The sequence below is a fragment of the Hippopotamus amphibius genome, chromosome 9, assembly GCF_030028045.1.
Source record: "Hippopotamus amphibius kiboko isolate mHipAmp2 chromosome 9, mHipAmp2.hap2, whole genome shotgun sequence".
Taxonomy (NCBI): domain Eukaryota; kingdom Metazoa; phylum Chordata; class Mammalia; order Artiodactyla; family Hippopotamidae; genus Hippopotamus; species Hippopotamus amphibius.
The window spans coordinates 124,305,881-124,323,750 of record NC_080194.1 but is presented as its reverse complement, the minus strand read 5'-3'; the positions used below and the strand labels follow the sequence as shown (position 1 = coordinate 124,323,750).

Below are 17,870 nucleotides of genomic sequence, written 5' to 3'. Positions count from 1 at the left end.
CCCCTCCCTGTCCTGGGTTTCTGTCTGACGTGGGGCCCACAAGTGCAGAAGGCCCTTGACCCTCTGAGGCAAGCGTTGTCTCCATACCTTTTCCAATGAACCCTTTACATGATGGTTCCCTGTCCTTCGGACCCAATTTGAAAGAATCTGGGCTAAGCCAGGTTAGGGACTTTGGATGACTGTGGGCCATGAGGACGCCAGTCCTGGCTGTGCCCAGAGCACCTGCGTCTCTGCAGGGCCACTGTGCTCCTGCTTGAGCCTCTGGTGTGATGCCAGCGCTTGGGAGAGGGTGGGGCCTGGGGGATTTCCTCTGGGCCCGCTAATTTGGGACCATAGGTCGATAAGGACCTACACTGTGGAACTGAAAGCGTGGATGCCTGGGTGGATGCAAGAGGCCCTTGACAGGCTTTGTGCCTTTGAAGGCGAGGACAGCGGGCCTGTCCCAGCTGTATCCTCACCGAGGTGGCTTCAGAGAAGGACTGTGTGTGTGGGTCTCCCTCCTGAGGTGGACCCCCAGTGCCCTTTCCTCCACCTCCCGCTGCTGGTGACCCAGGGATTCTTCCTACAGAGCAGTGGTTCTTGTCCCCACGCCCTCAGTTCCCCATTCTCCATGAAAAACATTTTATGCTGCCACGTCCCTACCTGTATGCACAACTTCAGAAGCAGTCAGTGAAGTGCCATCAGTCCAAAGTGAAGGAGAAATGACAAGAAAGCCATTTAAAATAGTATACCTGTAGTGCTTCACCTCGAATATACCAGGGCGTCACCACCTGGGCAGCCATGCTGAAGTCGTCAGCTGTTTGCCCTCGTGCACTGAGAATGTGACAGCTCCCAGTGCAGGCTGTTATGGGTGTGTGGGTTTGGTGGCACGAGCCCCAGGAGGCTGTGACGTGTTTTCTGAGATGCTGATGACTCTTGGTGATGTCCCAAACAGAACCATGGGTAATCTTGTTTGGTTTACTCAGGAGTTGCACTCCTGGAAAAATTGGTGTCCGTGTTACTGCCACACAAAAACGATTTTCTGTTTGTAAACAAAATGCATTTAGGCTCTAGGCTGAGGTCATCGTCTGCAGGTTTTCTCTGCCCAGGGGGTGTGCAGCAGTCATGTGAGGCTCAGAGCAGAGCCTCAGTGTACATCACAGGGCCTCGCCCATCCCCAGCTCCTGCCTACTAGGTGCCAGGAGCACTTGCAGCCATCGAGGCAACAAAAAAGGCCCCACACAGTTCCAAACACCTCCTGAACCTCCCACTTGAGACCTCCCACCCTAGCACAGGCAGTAGCGGGTGACAGGTGACCTTTCTTGGGGTCTGTTTGTATTTGCCTGCCTGGTTCTTATGTGCTGCATTTAGACTCACAGAGGCCTATGCTTGTCTTTTACAAGCACATCTTATCCGAATGCAGCAAGTGACCTCTTTTAAGGTCATTGAGTCCATTTTACTTGCCGTTGACCAAAAATGAGGGAGGTGGGGGCTCTGCCTGCTGTCCATGCCAGCGGCCACAGCATAGGCCAGGGTTGGGAGCAGCACTGGCTGGAGGTCCCCCACCCACATCCCTGGTGGGCCGACTAACCCACAGACACCGTTTCTCCTTTCTCCCTCCTCGACCAGGATGGTGTTCTTCCTGGAGGATGTGATGGCTTGTACCAAGCGCCTGCTAGAGTGGATAGCTGGGTGGCTCCCGCGCCATTTCATCGGGGCCATCCTGGTGTCCCTTCCCGCCCTCGCGGTCTATTCACATGTCACCTCTGAATTTGAGACAAACATACACGTAAGTAAAGTGTTGGTGGTTTTGTGTCCATGCTCTTCTAGACTCCCTGATCACTTTTTTTTTTTTAAATAAGCTTGATGGCTTGGGACAGCAATCTAAATATAGGCCCTTAAAGAGGCACAAACTGTTTGTCAGTCCTTTGAGCTTGTCTTTTTTAAAAGACTTATCTGCAACAGAAAAGCGGGCCGGGAGGTTGGCCCTAGGCCTGCCCTGGTGAGAGTCCCCGGTGGACCTGTGTCCTCTCCAACCCCTCTTGGTGTCGCCAAGTCCCAAATCAGTTATTTTCTCACACGTTTTACAATGAAGCGTCTGTCCTACGTTTCTAGATGACATAAGGTAATATGCCATAGTACCTTAACTGTACTTCAATTTAAAAGAAAAAAAAGAAAGATAATGTTAGTCTGCAGAACTGGCACAAACAATTGACTGGCACCTGGATCAGCTGCTGTTGATGAGGGAAGGAGCTTTCAAATTAAACCCCATAAAGGGTGAATTTATGCTGACGTGGAAGATTATATTTTTGGTGCCAGAGAGTGTAGCATGAAGTATTGGGTGGGCTGGCTGCATTTGATACTTAAACACCAAATTACATTTCCGCTGACACACAGGAGGGTGCCTGGAGGACAGGCTTTGGGAGGTAACTGATTACACAGTGGTAGCTCTCAACTGCGGCAGCCTACCTTTCCTCTCCCTCAAGGTGACGTGTGCGATTTCCACACATCGGGAGAGGAATTTTAGTGCCAGTGAGACTTGTAACTGAAAGCTCTGGGTACTTAATGATTTATGATCTGTTCCTGAAACTGCCAGATATTTTGTTAAACAGAAGGACAGGTAAGTGAGCATGTCGTTTGCTCTCGGGGTGCCTGGGTGGAGGGGAGGGGGACTGGGGTCCTCACCGAGCCTGCCCCCCCGTTGCAGTCCACCGTGCTCACGGGCTCGGCCGTGCTGGTCTCCGCGGTACACTACTGTAACTTCTGCCAGCTCAGCTCCTGGATGAGGTCCTCCTTGGCCACCGTCGTCGGGGCCGGGCCCCTGCTGCTGCTCTACGTCTCCCTGTGCCCAGACAGGTACGTGCACCATGCCCTCCATGGCAGGACTGCCTTTCTTCTTCTCCTTCACACTTTTTATTTTAATTGAGATATAATTGACGTAGAACATATTAGTTTTAGGTGCACTATGTAATGATTTAGTATTTGTGTATATTGTGATATGATCACCACAGTAAGTCTAGTTAACATCTATCACAAATTTTTTTTCTCGTGATTAGAACTTTTAAGAGTTAGCCTCGGGAATTCCCTGCCAGTCCAGTGGTTAGAACTCTGAGATTTCAACGCCAAGGGCCTGAGTTCAGTCCCTGGCTGGGGAACTAAGATCATACAAGCCATGTGGTGCGGCAAAAAAAAAAAAAAAAAAAGAGTTACTCTCTCAGCAACTTTCAAATATACAGTACAGTATTACTAACTGTAGGCACCATGCTATACTTTACTTCTCCAGGACTTATTTAAATATTTTATAACTAAATTTGTACCTTTTGACCACCTTCCCCCATTTCACCCACCTCCCACCCCTGCCTCTGGCAACCACCAGTCTGTTCTCTGTATCTATGAGTTCATGGGGTTTTTTGTTTTTAAGATTCTACATAGAAATGAGCTCATACGGTATTTGTCAGACTTCCTTAACATAATGCCTTCAGGGTCTGTTCATGTTGTCACAAATGGCAGGATTTATATTTATGAATAATATTCCATTGTGTATATACAGCATCTTCTTTATCCATTCATCCATTGATGGACACTTAAGTCGCTTCCCGTCTTGGCTATTGTGAATAGTGCTATAATGAACATTGGGGTGCAGATGTCTTTTCAAGTTACTGTTTTGTTTCCTTGAGATGTAGTCCCAAAAGTAGAATTGCTAGGTCATATGATAGTTCTCTTTTTATTTTTGGGGGGAGACTTCATAATGTTTTCCATAGTGGCTGCACCAATTTACATTCCCACCAACAGTACACGAGGGTTCTGTTTTCTCCACATCTTCAACACTTGTTATTTCTTGTTCTTTTTTATAATACCTGTTCTAACAGGTGTGAGGTGATGTTTTATTGGCGGGTTTTTTTTTTTTTTTTCGGATCTTTATTGGAGTATAATAGCTTTACACTGTTGTGCCCGTTTCCGCTGTACAACAAAGTGAATCAGCTGTGTTTATACATATATCCCCATATCCCCTTATTGTGGTTTTGATTTGCGTTTCCCTGACGATTAGGGATGTTGAGCAGCTTTTCATGTACCCGTTGGCCATCTCTATGTCTGCTTTGGAAAAATGTCTATTTAGATCCTCAGCCCATTTTTTAATTGGATTGCTGGGTTTTGCTGTTGAGTTGTGTCTGTCACTTGCACTTTCTCATCAGCACTAATGCCCTCTACCCTAACAGACACTTACTGTCACAACATGAAATAGCTTTCAGCACACAAAAAGTCAACAATTTGATGAAATGCCCAAAGACTAATATGCAAAGGAAAGAAAAAGAAAATAATTTTTAATAACATAATATGTATTTACCTGTAGACATCCTGGGATGACCACCCCCAGCAGACATCATGCAGTAGTAACGTGCTTCAACTCACGGTTGTCCCTCAGTATCTGCAGGGGACTGGTTCCCGGACACCCCCTCAGATACCAAAATTCAAGGATGCTCAAGGTCCTCCTGTAAATGGCGAGGTATTTGCATATAACCTACGCATGCCTTCCTGTATACTTTAAATCATCTCTAGATTGCTTATAATACCTAATACAACATAAGTGCTATGTAGATAGCACGTGGCAAATTTAAGTTTTGCTTTTTTGGAACTTTCTGGAAATTTTTTTTGTAATATTTTTGATCTGAGATTGGTTGAATCCACAGATGCAGAACCTGTTAATACAGAGGGCCAATCGTACTTATGATGAAGAAGTTTGAATTTAAGAAAGTAGGACCAGAGGCTGTTTCATACAAGACTATCAAGAAAATGAAGTAATAGAGATATAGGTGACACAAAAATGAAAAGAGGAAGCTGGTTCTGACCTTTTGTAGTATGGCCAATGTGCCAAGACAGGTTGCAGATTGTTGAAGTGGAGGAAATGAAGAAGTATGATGATCTTGCGAGTGACCTGGCCTTGTTCATAAATATGATGTCGTAATTCTCCACTTTATGACATGAAACGTTAGGATAGTGACAAATCACTGGAAATATAATCTTGAAATCCTTCCACATATTGAAGAATACATTCCATCCTTGGTACTCAAATGGCCTTCAAAGCCCTGTCATGGATGATGGGAGGAAAAGAAACAGGAGCTTTGTGAAGACCCCTGGGGACAGGATCTGTTCTTACTTCTGTGCTACAAAAAATTTTAAAATTAAAATATATAGGATGGCAATGGTAGGTGCTATGTTTAAAACATCCTTTGTTAATGAAATCCAGTAAGACCCCGCCTTTCATGTGTTCTACTAATTAAATCATGTTTGGTTCTTAGTTGTTGAAATGAGTCTGAAATTATCTGTTGCACATTTGCAACTGGTTTTGTGACTTTTAACCTTTTTAAAGGAAATACGATGATACCTTGGATAGCAGAGTGCACACAGTGAGTAATTTATTCAGGAATTTCGGGGGAATGTCTCAAAGCCATTAGCTTGTTTCTCTAACAGACTTCTCCTAAATGTTGGACTTTTATGTAACTGCTTATAAAAAATATTTTATGTTAACACATTAAAGAACCATTTATTTAAAATTACAGTGGGTTTAGGTTAGCAGGATATTTCGAAGTTACATGGGACATTTCTCCATTGTGCTTTGCAGGACATCTTAATGTTCCTGGCTCCCCAAATTATTATGACAACCAGAGGGACCCCCATTGTTTCCAAAATGCCCCCTAGGAATGGTATTATTATTGCCGGGAACCATTGCTTTAGTAGGAAATGGTCCAGTTTGTCTCAATATCAGATAAATTGCCATAGTGCATTTTTGGTATTACCAAAGCAGTGGTCAGTAATGGAGAGAGTGAGTGTCCTTCCTCAATTTACTTAATAAAATAATAACCACATGAAAGATATTCAGGTTCTCTGCAAATTAAGATCAAAAAGGAAATAGAAATGTCATTCAGCATTTGAAAGGAAACTTAAATGAATAGTTAAATTACTTTAAGCAAAACAAAGTGTCCTTTTTCCTTTCTGAAAGTGCGGCCTTCTGGAATTATGGTCGTTATAAAGCTCTTTCCCAAGAGCATAAAATTCAGCAATCCGCCTTTTAACCTTTTAGATCCAACACAAATACCCTATGAGCCCCTTTCACAGTGTCATTCAGTCACTGACGTGGGCCTTTTCCACTTGGGTCTAGAGAGCTGTAGCGATGCGGAGCCCATCCATCGCCTTTTTGCCCAGAAACCAAATAGCGGATCTTGAGGCAGGACTGGTGGTTGAATCTCTGCTGAACCCAGCACACCCCCATTCACACAGAATCCTTTCAACCCGTCCACCCCATCACCACCGAGCCAAACCAGGGTAGGGAACATGCGAGGAGGACAAAACATAAACTCAACTCCTATGAAGTGCGGGTGGGAGGTACTCTTCCAGCTTTGGGGGGACACAGACACAGACGTGGTTTACGGCAGTCACAGTCACCTCTGGACAGGGTGAGAAGAGGACATAAAGTCTTAGGATTTGCATTTTGTGTGTAGCTCTTGCTTTTCTTTCCTTTTCTGTGAAGTCATCTAATACCTCCTCTAATCATAAAAGCTGCTCTGAGCCCTCACTGGCCTTTGCTGCCCAGGACAGCTGCTCACAGGCACTCTCTAACGTCCCCTTTGTAGGGAGCAAGGCTGGGGGGCCTGGAGGATGAAGCATCATGGCACCTGCCCCGAGTGGAGAGGTTTGGGTGATGTGTGGGCCTGAGTGGACGCTGGGTAGTGTGACTCCAGAGGAAGCCATGCAACGTGTGGAGAGGATGGGGCTGCGTGTCTTGGGAACCTTCCCCAGCAGCAAGAGAGAGGTCTTTAGTCACATGTGGTTTTGGTGCCTTAAAATTGGGGTTTGATTGCTTTGGGCACCACCAATAGCAAAGTCTGGCTTCTCCAGTAAGTAATCTGCCACAGCCTCCAGCAGGGCCTTTTGAAATTGATCCTTTGTCAGAAGACTTGGCTATTTGAACATGATTGAAGTTTCTAGCCTGTAGGACACTACGGATAAGTCCTTAACAGCAAAATGAAGGCCTTAGAGACTCTTCCTTGATTTTGCTCTCTGGTGGTTGTGCCTACTTTCCACAGCTGGGATACAGGCTTTAATATCATTGTCTTTTCATTTTGTTATTCTTCATTAACACACAGCATCAAATTATAATTAAAATTTACTATCCTTAACCATCCACCATGGTCTCCACCTTAAAAATAGGAATGGTGTTTTTATTTAAACTCTTCTCAGGTTGCTTTGTATAATGCCTTCTTTGCTTTTTATAATAATAGTTTTCTGCATTTTAATTTCAGTTCCATAGTAATTTCGCATGTGGATGCAGTACAGAATTTCAGGTAAGCTTTTAACATTGTGCCTATATCTGAATAAATAAAAGTAACCATATTATTGCTGGTTATTTCTAAGCTTCCTGAAAACAGTTGTGTCTTGAATTAAAAAGAACAACATATGCATTCTTAAAAGAGTAAGTGGAAAATACGCATTTGTTAAAGTATCAGATAATACTTATAAATATCTTATTGGGAAAATGAGTGATTGTTAAGACGTAGGCAGGTTTCTCCTGCTCTCTGAAAGTAGGGCGTTCCTGTGAAACCTTTCCTAAGCCAAAAAGCGAAGAAGCAGTTACGTTGGGACACAGCTTGCTAACAGAGGCACAGAGTAAGTCAAGGTAAAGCGCAGATGCTCATGGACACAGTTCACAGTGGCGGCTGATGCTGCTGTGCTAAGTATAGTTCCCCAGAAGGAGCTCAGGAGGGAAAAAACCCTGGCCTCCCTCACTACCAGGCCGTGCTTTTTCTGCCATGCCTTATTGCTTTTCAGAATGGTATGATAGTTTTGGAAAATAATTTGACAGTCTACAAAAAATAGTCATAAGAATGTTCATCACCTTTAACCTAAGAATTCTGGTTTTGCTTATCTGCTGAGGAAATAATTCAACATTTGGTAAAGGCTGCATCCCCCAAAACATTGATCATAGTGATTGATAATATTGAAAGTTCATCCACAACTTTGGTTGTCAGTAGAAAAGAAATTAATTAAATTATGATATATATACAAATATTATAACTGTTAAAAATGCAGCAATATGGAAAGCATTTGTGGTTTTCATCTTTCATTTATTATGTGAAATTGCATATGTTTTATAGCTACGGCCAGGTATTTCATCATGTATGAAAAAAAGTAAGATATGTAATACTTATGACCTGATGATGAGTGATGATTTTTTTCTGTGTTTCTACAATTAAAAAATTAAATGTCTGTGGACATTTAGAAGTTGGGAAGGAGAGTTAAAGTGACAATGGAACAGAAGCAGACTACAGATGTTTCTATGTATGATTGACGATAATAAGACCTAGCAGCAAAACACTTAACATCTTTTTTTAAATTAACTTTTTATTGACGTATAACACATGCACAGAAAAGCCCCCAGATCATGAGAACAGCTCAGTGAATTTTCACAAGTGAACACACCCATTTATCTGCCACCCAGACCAAGAAACAGAACGTTACCAGCAGCACAGGAGCCCCTCATGCCTCCTTCTGGTGCACCCCACTCCCAGCCTAGGCATAGATTTTAAATGGCATTGAAATACACCAAAATGTTAAGGCATCTCATGTTTATTTGGCCAGGGCATCGAGTGGTCTTTGTTTTCTGTTTTTCTCTATTTTGTAGTCTCTCTTCTCCGTGGTAATGAACTGTACTGTATTTTACTCTGACTTCTATTTGTCCACCTATTAAGTCATGTCTTGCATTTAGTCACATAAGATTCCTCCTTTTGGGACTGACCTTTACTGTTTGAATTTGGGAGTAGAACCATAGCATTCCTTATTCCTTCTGCTGTAGAATAAGAAATATGGGTTGTAGAGTGGCAGTAATTCTCTCATCCACTGGTTACAGATCTTCTGTTGCAAGGCAGCCCCTTGGGCGTGACATGTCAGCCTCTGCACATTAGGACTGTTCATTTTAAGCAAAGGTAAAAGCAAGCAGTGCAGCTGTTTCCCTTTCTCTCTCATACCTGCTCTCGTTTCATATTCCCCTGCTCTGTCCAGAGGGCACTGGCCTGTGCCCGTCCCAGGCTCAGGCCACACTGCCAGCTTTGGCCACAGCACAGCTGAGGAAACCGAGACACACCCCCACTTCTACTGCTGGGTTTGCAATGCCTGGTTCTAGGATGACCTTAAGCCTTGGTGACATCTCCTCATAAAGAGGCTGTTCCTCAGTGTTACCACCTTGGAGAAACCAGAAGAAAGGGCAACTCCTAAGCCAAGGAGATGAGTTCACACAGAGAAGACTCACTCCCTCCAGATTCTCTCCCTACTCTGAGCCAACCAGAGGGCTTGAGGGGCTGGACATAATCTGTTTTAGTATCTAAAATAGTTATTTTGTTTAATACTTGAGATTCATAGTATGTACTGCCATGTGTTTAAATGACAGTTGGCCAAATTAATGAGTGAAGTGTGGTGTATCTTGCCACAGAGGCCTTTTTTGGTTCTTGGTTCTTAGGCATTGTCATAGAATCTCTCTCAGGGTCCCCAAGACCACTCTCAGGTCCAGTCATTCACTTGGAGGACTCAGGACTCAGCACATGGTCGTACCCATAGCTGTGGTTTATTACAGCAAAAGGACGCAAAGCAGAATCAGCAGGGAACAAAGGTGCATGAAACTGAGTCCAAAGGAAACCAGGCACCAGCGTTCAGGAGTCCTCTCCCAGTGGAGTCGTACAGGATGCGCTTCATTCCTGCAGCCGTGAGCTGTGACAGTGCATGAGAAACACCCACTGGGGAGCCCCTCAGAGACTCCAGGGTTTTTCTTGGCAGCTGGTCACATAGGTACCCTCTGCCTCGCGTGTACCAAAATTCCAGATTTTCAGAAGGAGGGCAGGTGCTCAGCGTAAGCTGTGTTGTTTATACAAACAGTCTAGGCATGGTAAGCCCCTCTCGTTAAGGACTGATGGGAACCCTCCCCAAATCCAAGCTCCCTGATGCCAGCCTAGGGCACTCCGCTGGTTCTACGGACATAGCCTCAGGCCCTTTCTGCACAGACCCTTGGGCCAGTAGAGACTTAGTGATACTCCAGCCCATCTTCAGTTTACATGTGAGGAAACAGAGAGACCTGAAAGATGGCATGACCTGCCCAAGGGTCCCAGATTTCTGTGGGGGGCCAGCTCAGTCACAGCCCAGGCATCATTACACCAAGGGCAGGGCTTTTGTAACTGTTACATGGAAGGTGTTATGGGAGGTTGGTTGATTTCATTATTTTTAATATCTTTAAGTTATAGGTAACAATAAAATTCATTAAAAAACACTGATTATAGAATTGAGCTTTCTGTGCCATGGTACTATCTGAACTCAGGGTCCATCTGTTTTATATATAATTATATTCATATAAGTTACCCAGACCATTATGACGTAAAATCTAGCAGCCCTCTCTGTGCATTTTAGAGTACATCAGGGTACAGTTTACTTGAGCAGAGCAATCACAGCCTTGTAAACAGATAGAAGGATAAGAAGGAAATTCCACAAACATTAACAGTAATCACCTCTGGATGGTGTGATGACAGGTGAATCTTTTTTTCTTTCTACTTTTACCCTAAATTTTATATGATATAAGTATGTAGTATTTTTAAGTGGAAAAAAATTATATTTAAAGAATAAATTTTAGAAGAGATGGCTGCCCACGCTAATCTTTAGTACTGGGGTCCCAGCTGTGGCCCTTTGGCACCGTGGAACCGCAGAGCAGACCAAGCAGACTTGGCCATCAGAGGGAATAGAAAGGGCTCAGCCCTTAGAAGGGCAGTTTAGAAATTTCTAATAGAATTCTAAGTGACAATTCTAAATGACTCAGCAGCTTCACTGCCAGGAGTTTATCCCACAGACAGGCTCATTCATATGCACAGCGACACACAGGAATATCCGCTGTAGCCTCCTTCGTGGTCCTCAAAAATGGACACAACCTGAACACCCTCAGCAGGGGTCTGGTTGTTACAGCACAGCTGTGTGTTAGAAGAGTGCAACAGCGTTTACCTCATAGGAAAGACACTTATTTCCCATTGTTTATATTGTTTCTTGCAGTGTGTTACTATTAAAAGTATACATTTTATATTCTTTTTAAAAACCTTAACAGTTATCTTAAATGACTTTGGCAACAGAACTAACCCTGGCAGGTGGGAGGGAGAGGGCAGGGGATTATATCAGAGTGTATCAGAGGGGATTATATCAGAGTGTATCAGAGGATGTGAAATTTCTTGAGTGTGATAGTGGCGGTGTGATTCCGTAGGGAGATGTCATTCTTAGGAGATACTTAATGAGCTGTTCAAGACTGAAGTGGCCTGATGTCTGCAGCTTACTTTCAGAATGTTCAGCCTAGTGTGCCTGTGTGAGTGTGTGTACACGGTGCATGCGTGTGTACGGTGTGAGTTGACAGAGGGGAAAAAACAAAGCAGCACAATGGTGACAGTTGTTGCATCCAGGAGAAGGGTGCACAAATGTTTGTTTTGCTAGTCTCTTAACCTTTTTATAAGGTTGAGACTTTTCAAAATAAAAAGTTGGGGAAAAAGAAAAGATTTTAAAAATCAAGGAGCTAAAGACTTCTGAAAAACAAAGCAAGTACAAAGCACTTTAAAAGGAATCTTGCAAGAGTGACTCTTAATCCCACCACATCTTTCTAAACAGAAACAGGTCACTCTGCAGCTGCAGGTGGTCGAAGGTTCCAGCTGCACAAAACTCTGTGCAGGATGCTGGTTAGCTGGGCTGGTTCAGAACCTGGAAGCACTGGGAAGTAGCCTTTTCCTTAAAGATGCATTTCAGAAGGCACGTCCTTTCTCCTCTCTTTCCTCTCCAGCTCCGCGAGGAATCTGTGCAACGTCTCGCTGCAGCACGACAACAGGAGCCCAGCCAGTCTGATCGGCCAGGAGGTGATTCTTGTCTTCTTCCTCCTGCTCTTGCTGGTCTGGTTCCTGAATCGAGAATTCGAAGTCAGCTACCGCCTGCACTACCATGGGGACGTGGAGGCGGACCTGCACCGCACCAAGATCCAGAGCATGAGGGACCAGGCCGACTGGCTGCTAAGAAACATCATCCCCTACCATGTGGCCGAGCAGCTGAAGGTCTCCCAGACCTACTCCAAGAACCACGACAACGGAGGGGTCATCTTCGCCAGCATCGTCAACTTCAGCGAGTTCTATGAGGAGAATTACGAGGGCGGCAAGGAATGCTACCGGGTCCTCAACGAGCTGATCGGGGACTTTGATGAGCTCCTGAGCAAGCCGGACTACAGCAGCATCGAGAAGATCAAGACCATCGGGGCCACATACATGGCCGCGTCGGGGCTGAACACCACGCAGTGCCGCGACGGCAGCCACCCACAGGAGCACCTGCAGATCCTCTTTGAGTTCGCCAAGGAGATGATGCGTGTGGTGGACGACTTCAACAACAACATGCTCTGGTTCAACTTCAAGCTCAGGGTGGGCTTCAACCATGGGCCCCTGACGGCAGGTGTCATCGGCACCACCAAGTTGCTGTATGACATCTGGGGAGACACGGTCAACATCGCCAGCAGGATGGACACCACGGGGGTGGAGTGCCGCATCCAGGTCAGCGAGGAGAGCTACCGCGTCCTGAGCAAGATGGGATATGACTTCGACTACAGAGGGACTGTGAACGTCAAGGGCAAAGGCCAGATGAAGACCTACCTGTACCCCAAGTGCACAGACAACGGGATGGTGCCGCAGCACCAGCTGTCCATCTCCCCTGACATCCGAGTCCAGGTGGATGGCAGCATCGGACGCTCCCCCACGGATGAGATCGCCAACCTGGTGCCTTCCGTACAGAACCCGGACCAGGCGTCCCTGGGTTCCGAGAACAACATACAGGCCAGGGACACTCACCCGTCTTCTAAGAGACCCTGGAAGGAGCCCATCAAAGCCGAAGAGAGGTGTCGGTTAGGCAAAGCCATAGAGAAAAGTGACTGTGAAGAAGCGGGGGTGGAGGAAGCCAACGAACTCACCAAGCTTAATGTCTCAAAGAGGGCGTGACGCGGCTCAGCGCCACCCGCGGTGCTCTGTCCTTCCAGGCACCACAGTTGCCGTCCCCAGACGTGGTGTCGTGTGGTCATTGCAGCCCTAACTTCTGTGTGGATCACAGTTATTCAGGGTTCATTTTCATCTGTTTCTTTCCTCTTCCCTCTTGGTGTGACCATTCGGCAGCGTGGAGAACAAGTGCCTTCAGGGGCTGGCACGGCCTGGAGTCCAGGGAAGGCGCGGCCAGGGTGTGGCGCTGGGTGGTGGTGAACGTTAAAACAGAAGCTGTGGTTAAAATATTATTTTTATTGCTTTTTCTCACGAGACACTTTTTTTTTTTTTTTGCTAATACAATGTTTTCGAGGTTTTTTTCTGTATACATACTAGTGTTTTTCCAGTGACCTGACCTTTCTATGTAAACACATACATGCACACACACTTGCATTCATGAATCTGATATCAAGTGCCAGTAACTCACTGGGCAGGGATGCTGGGGGGCGCAGGCTGAGGACCGCAGGGGGCCGTCAGCCAGGACACTGGTGTCCGCCCCAACCTGCGCCTTCCAGGCCAGCCGGGCCCTCGGGGGCTATGGCTGTACCCACCGCCTCTCCACACCCAGCGGCTTTAGGGCTTCCTTCTCGTGCAGGCCGAGATTCCAAACGCTGAGCGGCCTCACAGCTCGTGAAACCAGGCCTCAGGTATCTAAAAGCCCTTTTTCATTCTGCCCCTGCCCCAAGGGGTCTTCCAGCTGGAGCAAAGGGGCTCGTCTTGGAGGCCGACTCGTCCGAGAGGGAAACGCAAAATAAACATCCGAGGGTTGCACTTATTTATTTATTTATTTATCAGGAAACGTGTGTGTCTTGGGGATGGTTGCTGGGTCATTCTTTCTCATGAAGGGAACTAGCCTGGGGGTGGGGGATTGGTGACAGAGGGCACAGCAGAAGGAGGAGAAGGTAGCTGTTAGTGCTTCAGCCACTCTGGGCCGCCTCCGCTGCGAGGGGCTGAGCAGGACCTCAGTGGGCGCAGCCTGTGTGCGCTGGGTCGGGGAAGTCCTTGGCCACCACTTTTAAAACCAAAAGCCCTGCTCTGTCCCCCGCCCAGGGGGTCTGCCCACGGCAGGGGTGGGATTAGAACCACTCTCTGTGAAGCCGGTCTAGGCAGAGCACCAGGGCCGTGGGCAGTGCTTGGCTTCCACATTCAGGAAGCTTCTCCATCCTTTCCCGTTCTTAGCCTGCGCAGGGCCCATATGTGGCAGGATTGAGCCTGGTGAGTGTGTCCCAGCCCTCTTCAGATGGAGCTCTTACACTGTACATAGGGACAGAATTGTCCAGATACAGATGAGGTGTGGAACCAGCGGAAGTACAGAAAACCTAAGGAAATCGCTTCTGTGCCCTCTGTTGCTAGTCCCACTCATAATTACGATTTGCCACATTGAGTCTGAAGTGTATCTGGAATTGAACTCAGGCCAGAGTTGCCACATCATAGTCATGACAGCTCATTCTTAAAGTGGCTGCAGCTCATGGGATGTTTGAGGACTAGCTCCTCCTCTGTGTAAGGTCTTCACTGACGTGCCGTGTGTATTTTCTTTTCACTGGTAAATCTCTATGTAGCTTTCACATCTGCATTAAGTCCCGTTATCACTCCTCCTCGCCAAATACGTACAGAACCTGCCCTTCCCGGCATCATGAAGTATTGATTCTGATCAGCCAGCCCCCCAGGGGCGTGCTTGGCATGGCCCCCGGAGGTGCGGTCGTACGTAGCCAGGATCTCCACATGCAGGGAGATTTGCCTTCAGGTTTTACTGTCAGATTGTTGGTCTTCCAATGCTGTGACAATACCTCTTGCTTCTAAAGAATGTATTCTTATAAAATACCGCAGAAATTTTATTTTTATTTTTTCTTAAAAACACTACCTGATGCTCTGCTTGTCCATCGGGATTGTGGGCGTGTCAGGGGTTCCCTCCGTCAGTATTAAGGCATGTGTCGAGTGTGGCCCTCGCCCTCCGCAGTCTGATTCCAGACTCTGCAGCTCCGGCAGCGGCTGGGGGCCGGGCAGTTGCTGATGTTCCCCGTGTCTCTGCTGTTCCGTTCAAAATGTGCTCCACAAAGTTCATCTCTGCACACGCTTCCTCCCTGTCAAACTTTTTTCTTCCCTTCCCCTCCTGAGATTCCCAGGGAGCCAAGGGGCTGCAGACGCAGGGAGAGAGTGGTGACGTCCGCCAGTCCGGTTCAGCATTGTGCAAATGGGAGCCTTTGACGGATGTTTAGATTGTCTTTAAAAAACACCCTGAGCCTTCCTAAGCAACCAGTACAGATGTTCTCTCTGGGCCGCCAGTGACCCGGGTCCTTCCCAGCCCCTGCTCAGAAGCATACCTCAACGAAGAACCACAGAGTATCTGCAGCGGCCGCGCCGGGCCTCCAACTCAGTGGGCATCAAGCAGACGGTTGCTGAAGACAAGACGGGCTTCTGAGCAGCGGGTTCAAGCGCTACCAATTCAGAGGAGACGTTCTTCAGAGCGGCAATACCTCCTGTGAACTTAGGGCAGGAAGCAATACTTCAGAATTGAATGTGTGTAAATAGTTGCTTTGAGTTGCAATTGCTATTTTCTTCTTGGCCTCAGGTCAGATCAAATGATATATGTATAAATATATATAAACAAGCACACATCATTGTATCCAATGCAAACAAATGCAGAGCATCAGTTGTGAAACCCTCACCGAGCTTGGAGGCTGCTCACAGCTCCGTTACCCTGACTGCGCTGTGGAGACACCTGCACATTTGCACTTGACATTGAGAGCCAAAGGGCCGCGTGCTTTCCCGTTACGTGGGCTGTAGTGATTTGTAGTTTCCAAAGATCTGTCCGCGTTTGCATTTCTAGATTTTCGAGGTAAGCACTTTTTGGTTGTTTCAAAAAATCACGTCATGCCTACAGTCTGAAATTCACGAGAACCAAGTGTTTGCGTTCTCCATCTTTCCTTTGCTCTACCCTTCTTAAATTGTTAATCCTGATAATTTAAAAATGCACCCACTGAAGAAATAGACATTAAAATACTCCAAAATCTCAATATTTGATGCCTGGTATTTCCTCATTGATAGGATTGATACCACTTCCGAGATTAGGGCACTCGTTCCCTGCAATTTGTGGCTAAAATAGGAAGCTTTGCAGGTCTTTCACATTGTGACTTTGAAAACAAGGCAACTAAAAATGCTTATTGTGTGTGTGTGTGTGTGTGTGTGTGTTTTAAATGGACTTATTTGCTACAGTTAACTTTGGTTGAGAAGTATTTACTTTTACTTGGAACTTTTAACAAAAGGAGGTTGCAGGACAAATTTTGCTTGCAACCATATCCTGATTTTATTAGGCCTTCAAAGTAGTTTTTCCCTGCAATATCTTAAGCTGAGAAAATGAATTGAGTTTTCTGAAAAGAGATGCCCATATACCTCTCCCTTACAGAGTACTGGGGTGCCCGTATCATGGGGAAGTCACAAACCCATTTCAGAATCTGTTTAAAGTCACAGAATGTCTTCACTGAAAAACACACATGCCATTTTACATGCCATAGGGGCTCACCTCCAAATCTGTAGCCATATGCTGACTCTGCCATGGGTTAGAGCATCTTCCTTCAGGGTTTTTCCTGACTAGTTCAGTATTTATGTGCAATTTCAGAGCACAGGACCCTCTTGTCGACTCAGCAAAGGCCTTGCTCATCAGCTCCAAGGGATCCAGCTTCTAGGTGATCCTCCACTGGAGCTTGGTATCCATGAGGACACTGCTCATTGATGAAGGTGCTCTTTCCTCTGAGTCCACGCTGCAGGCATTCCTAGGACCCTTCTGCAGGTGAGGGAATAGTGGTCTTTGTTGCGTTTCTCTACTAGAAAGGACACCCCAGGGACTTCGGGGGGTTTCTCAAACAGTCAAGAAAGGCAGCCTCTAATGTTTGCAATAAGCCTCAGGACTTAGCATTTCTGGTTTCTCTTTCATCTATTCTATTTTTTTTCTTTTAATCTTTTCACTCTCATTTTAGGGAGAATTATAAAATAAGTGTAGTAAAGAATTGACCTTACCCAAATTGAGGGCTGGCCTTTTCTCTGGTTTCTTGGGAAGTGATCTCTGAGCTCTTGGAATGACATGCTTGCTAAATGTCTCTCTCTAACTGGAGGCTTTGGGCCCCATCAGGTAGTCCAACAGTGTGGTTGAGTGGAGTGGTCACATGGTATTCACTTAACCTCTGCCGGGGCTGGGGAGGAGTTATCTCCTTCATCTAATATCTCTTTCACATGTGGTTGCTTTTCTCTGCTGTGGGAATCTGTCGCTGTGGCCACCTGGGATGCATCCCGAGTGCCAGGAAGAAGCAGCTAACTGGGCAGGAGAAAAGTGAGAGGAAGTGATTAAGAAAGAGTACACACGTGTGCACCATGTAGGCATAAACTCAGATCTTCCCAAGTGTCTATTTTTATACTGTTCCTTTGTAAAAATTGGTTTTTAAGTAACATGACTCCAAAGAGTTGTCACTGTATGTTAGAGTAACTTAAGTGTGGGGATTTCTCATATCCCTGCTGGGCCTGAAAGTCAGAAGGAGAAAGGAATTATGCAAATTAGGTGTTGAGCAATCTGAGTGCCTCCAGAAACCTCAGTCATCATCAGCAGCGATTCCTAACCTTTTTTGGCTCACAAAACCTTTGATAATTTGATGAAAGTTGTGGCTCCTTTCTCCAGAAAAAAAAAAAGCACATGAAAACAAACCCACTTCATGTTCTTGGGTCCAAATCAAATACCCATGATCTGCGATAGCAGAAGGAATTGTGATTTTTTTAAATTTATTTTATTTATTTATTGGCTGCGTTGGGTCTTCGTTGCTGCACATGGGC

The 17,870-nt window shown here is 45.9% G+C and overlaps 1 protein-coding gene across 2 annotated transcripts in view; it reads left to right on the top strand.

Moving 5' to 3' along the window:
* ADCY9 (adenylate cyclase 9) overlaps positions 1 to 17,232 on the top strand; it is a 116,472-nt gene extending 99,240 nt beyond the window's left edge. For both annotated transcript variants that reach the window (XM_057748486.1, XM_057748487.1), the window contains exons 8-11: positions 1,609 to 1,768; positions 2,687 to 2,835; positions 7,278 to 7,319; positions 11,825 to 17,232. In XM_057748486.1, the coding sequence (XP_057604469.1) occupies positions 1,609 to 1,768; positions 2,687 to 2,835; positions 7,278 to 7,319; positions 11,825 to 13,016 (1,543 nt within the window). In that variant the 3' untranslated portion in view covers positions 13,017 to 17,232. The remainder of the gene's footprint in view (positions 1 to 1,608; positions 1,769 to 2,686; positions 2,836 to 7,277; positions 7,320 to 11,824) is intronic.
* The last annotated feature ends 638 nt before the right edge of the window (positions 17,233 to 17,870 follow it).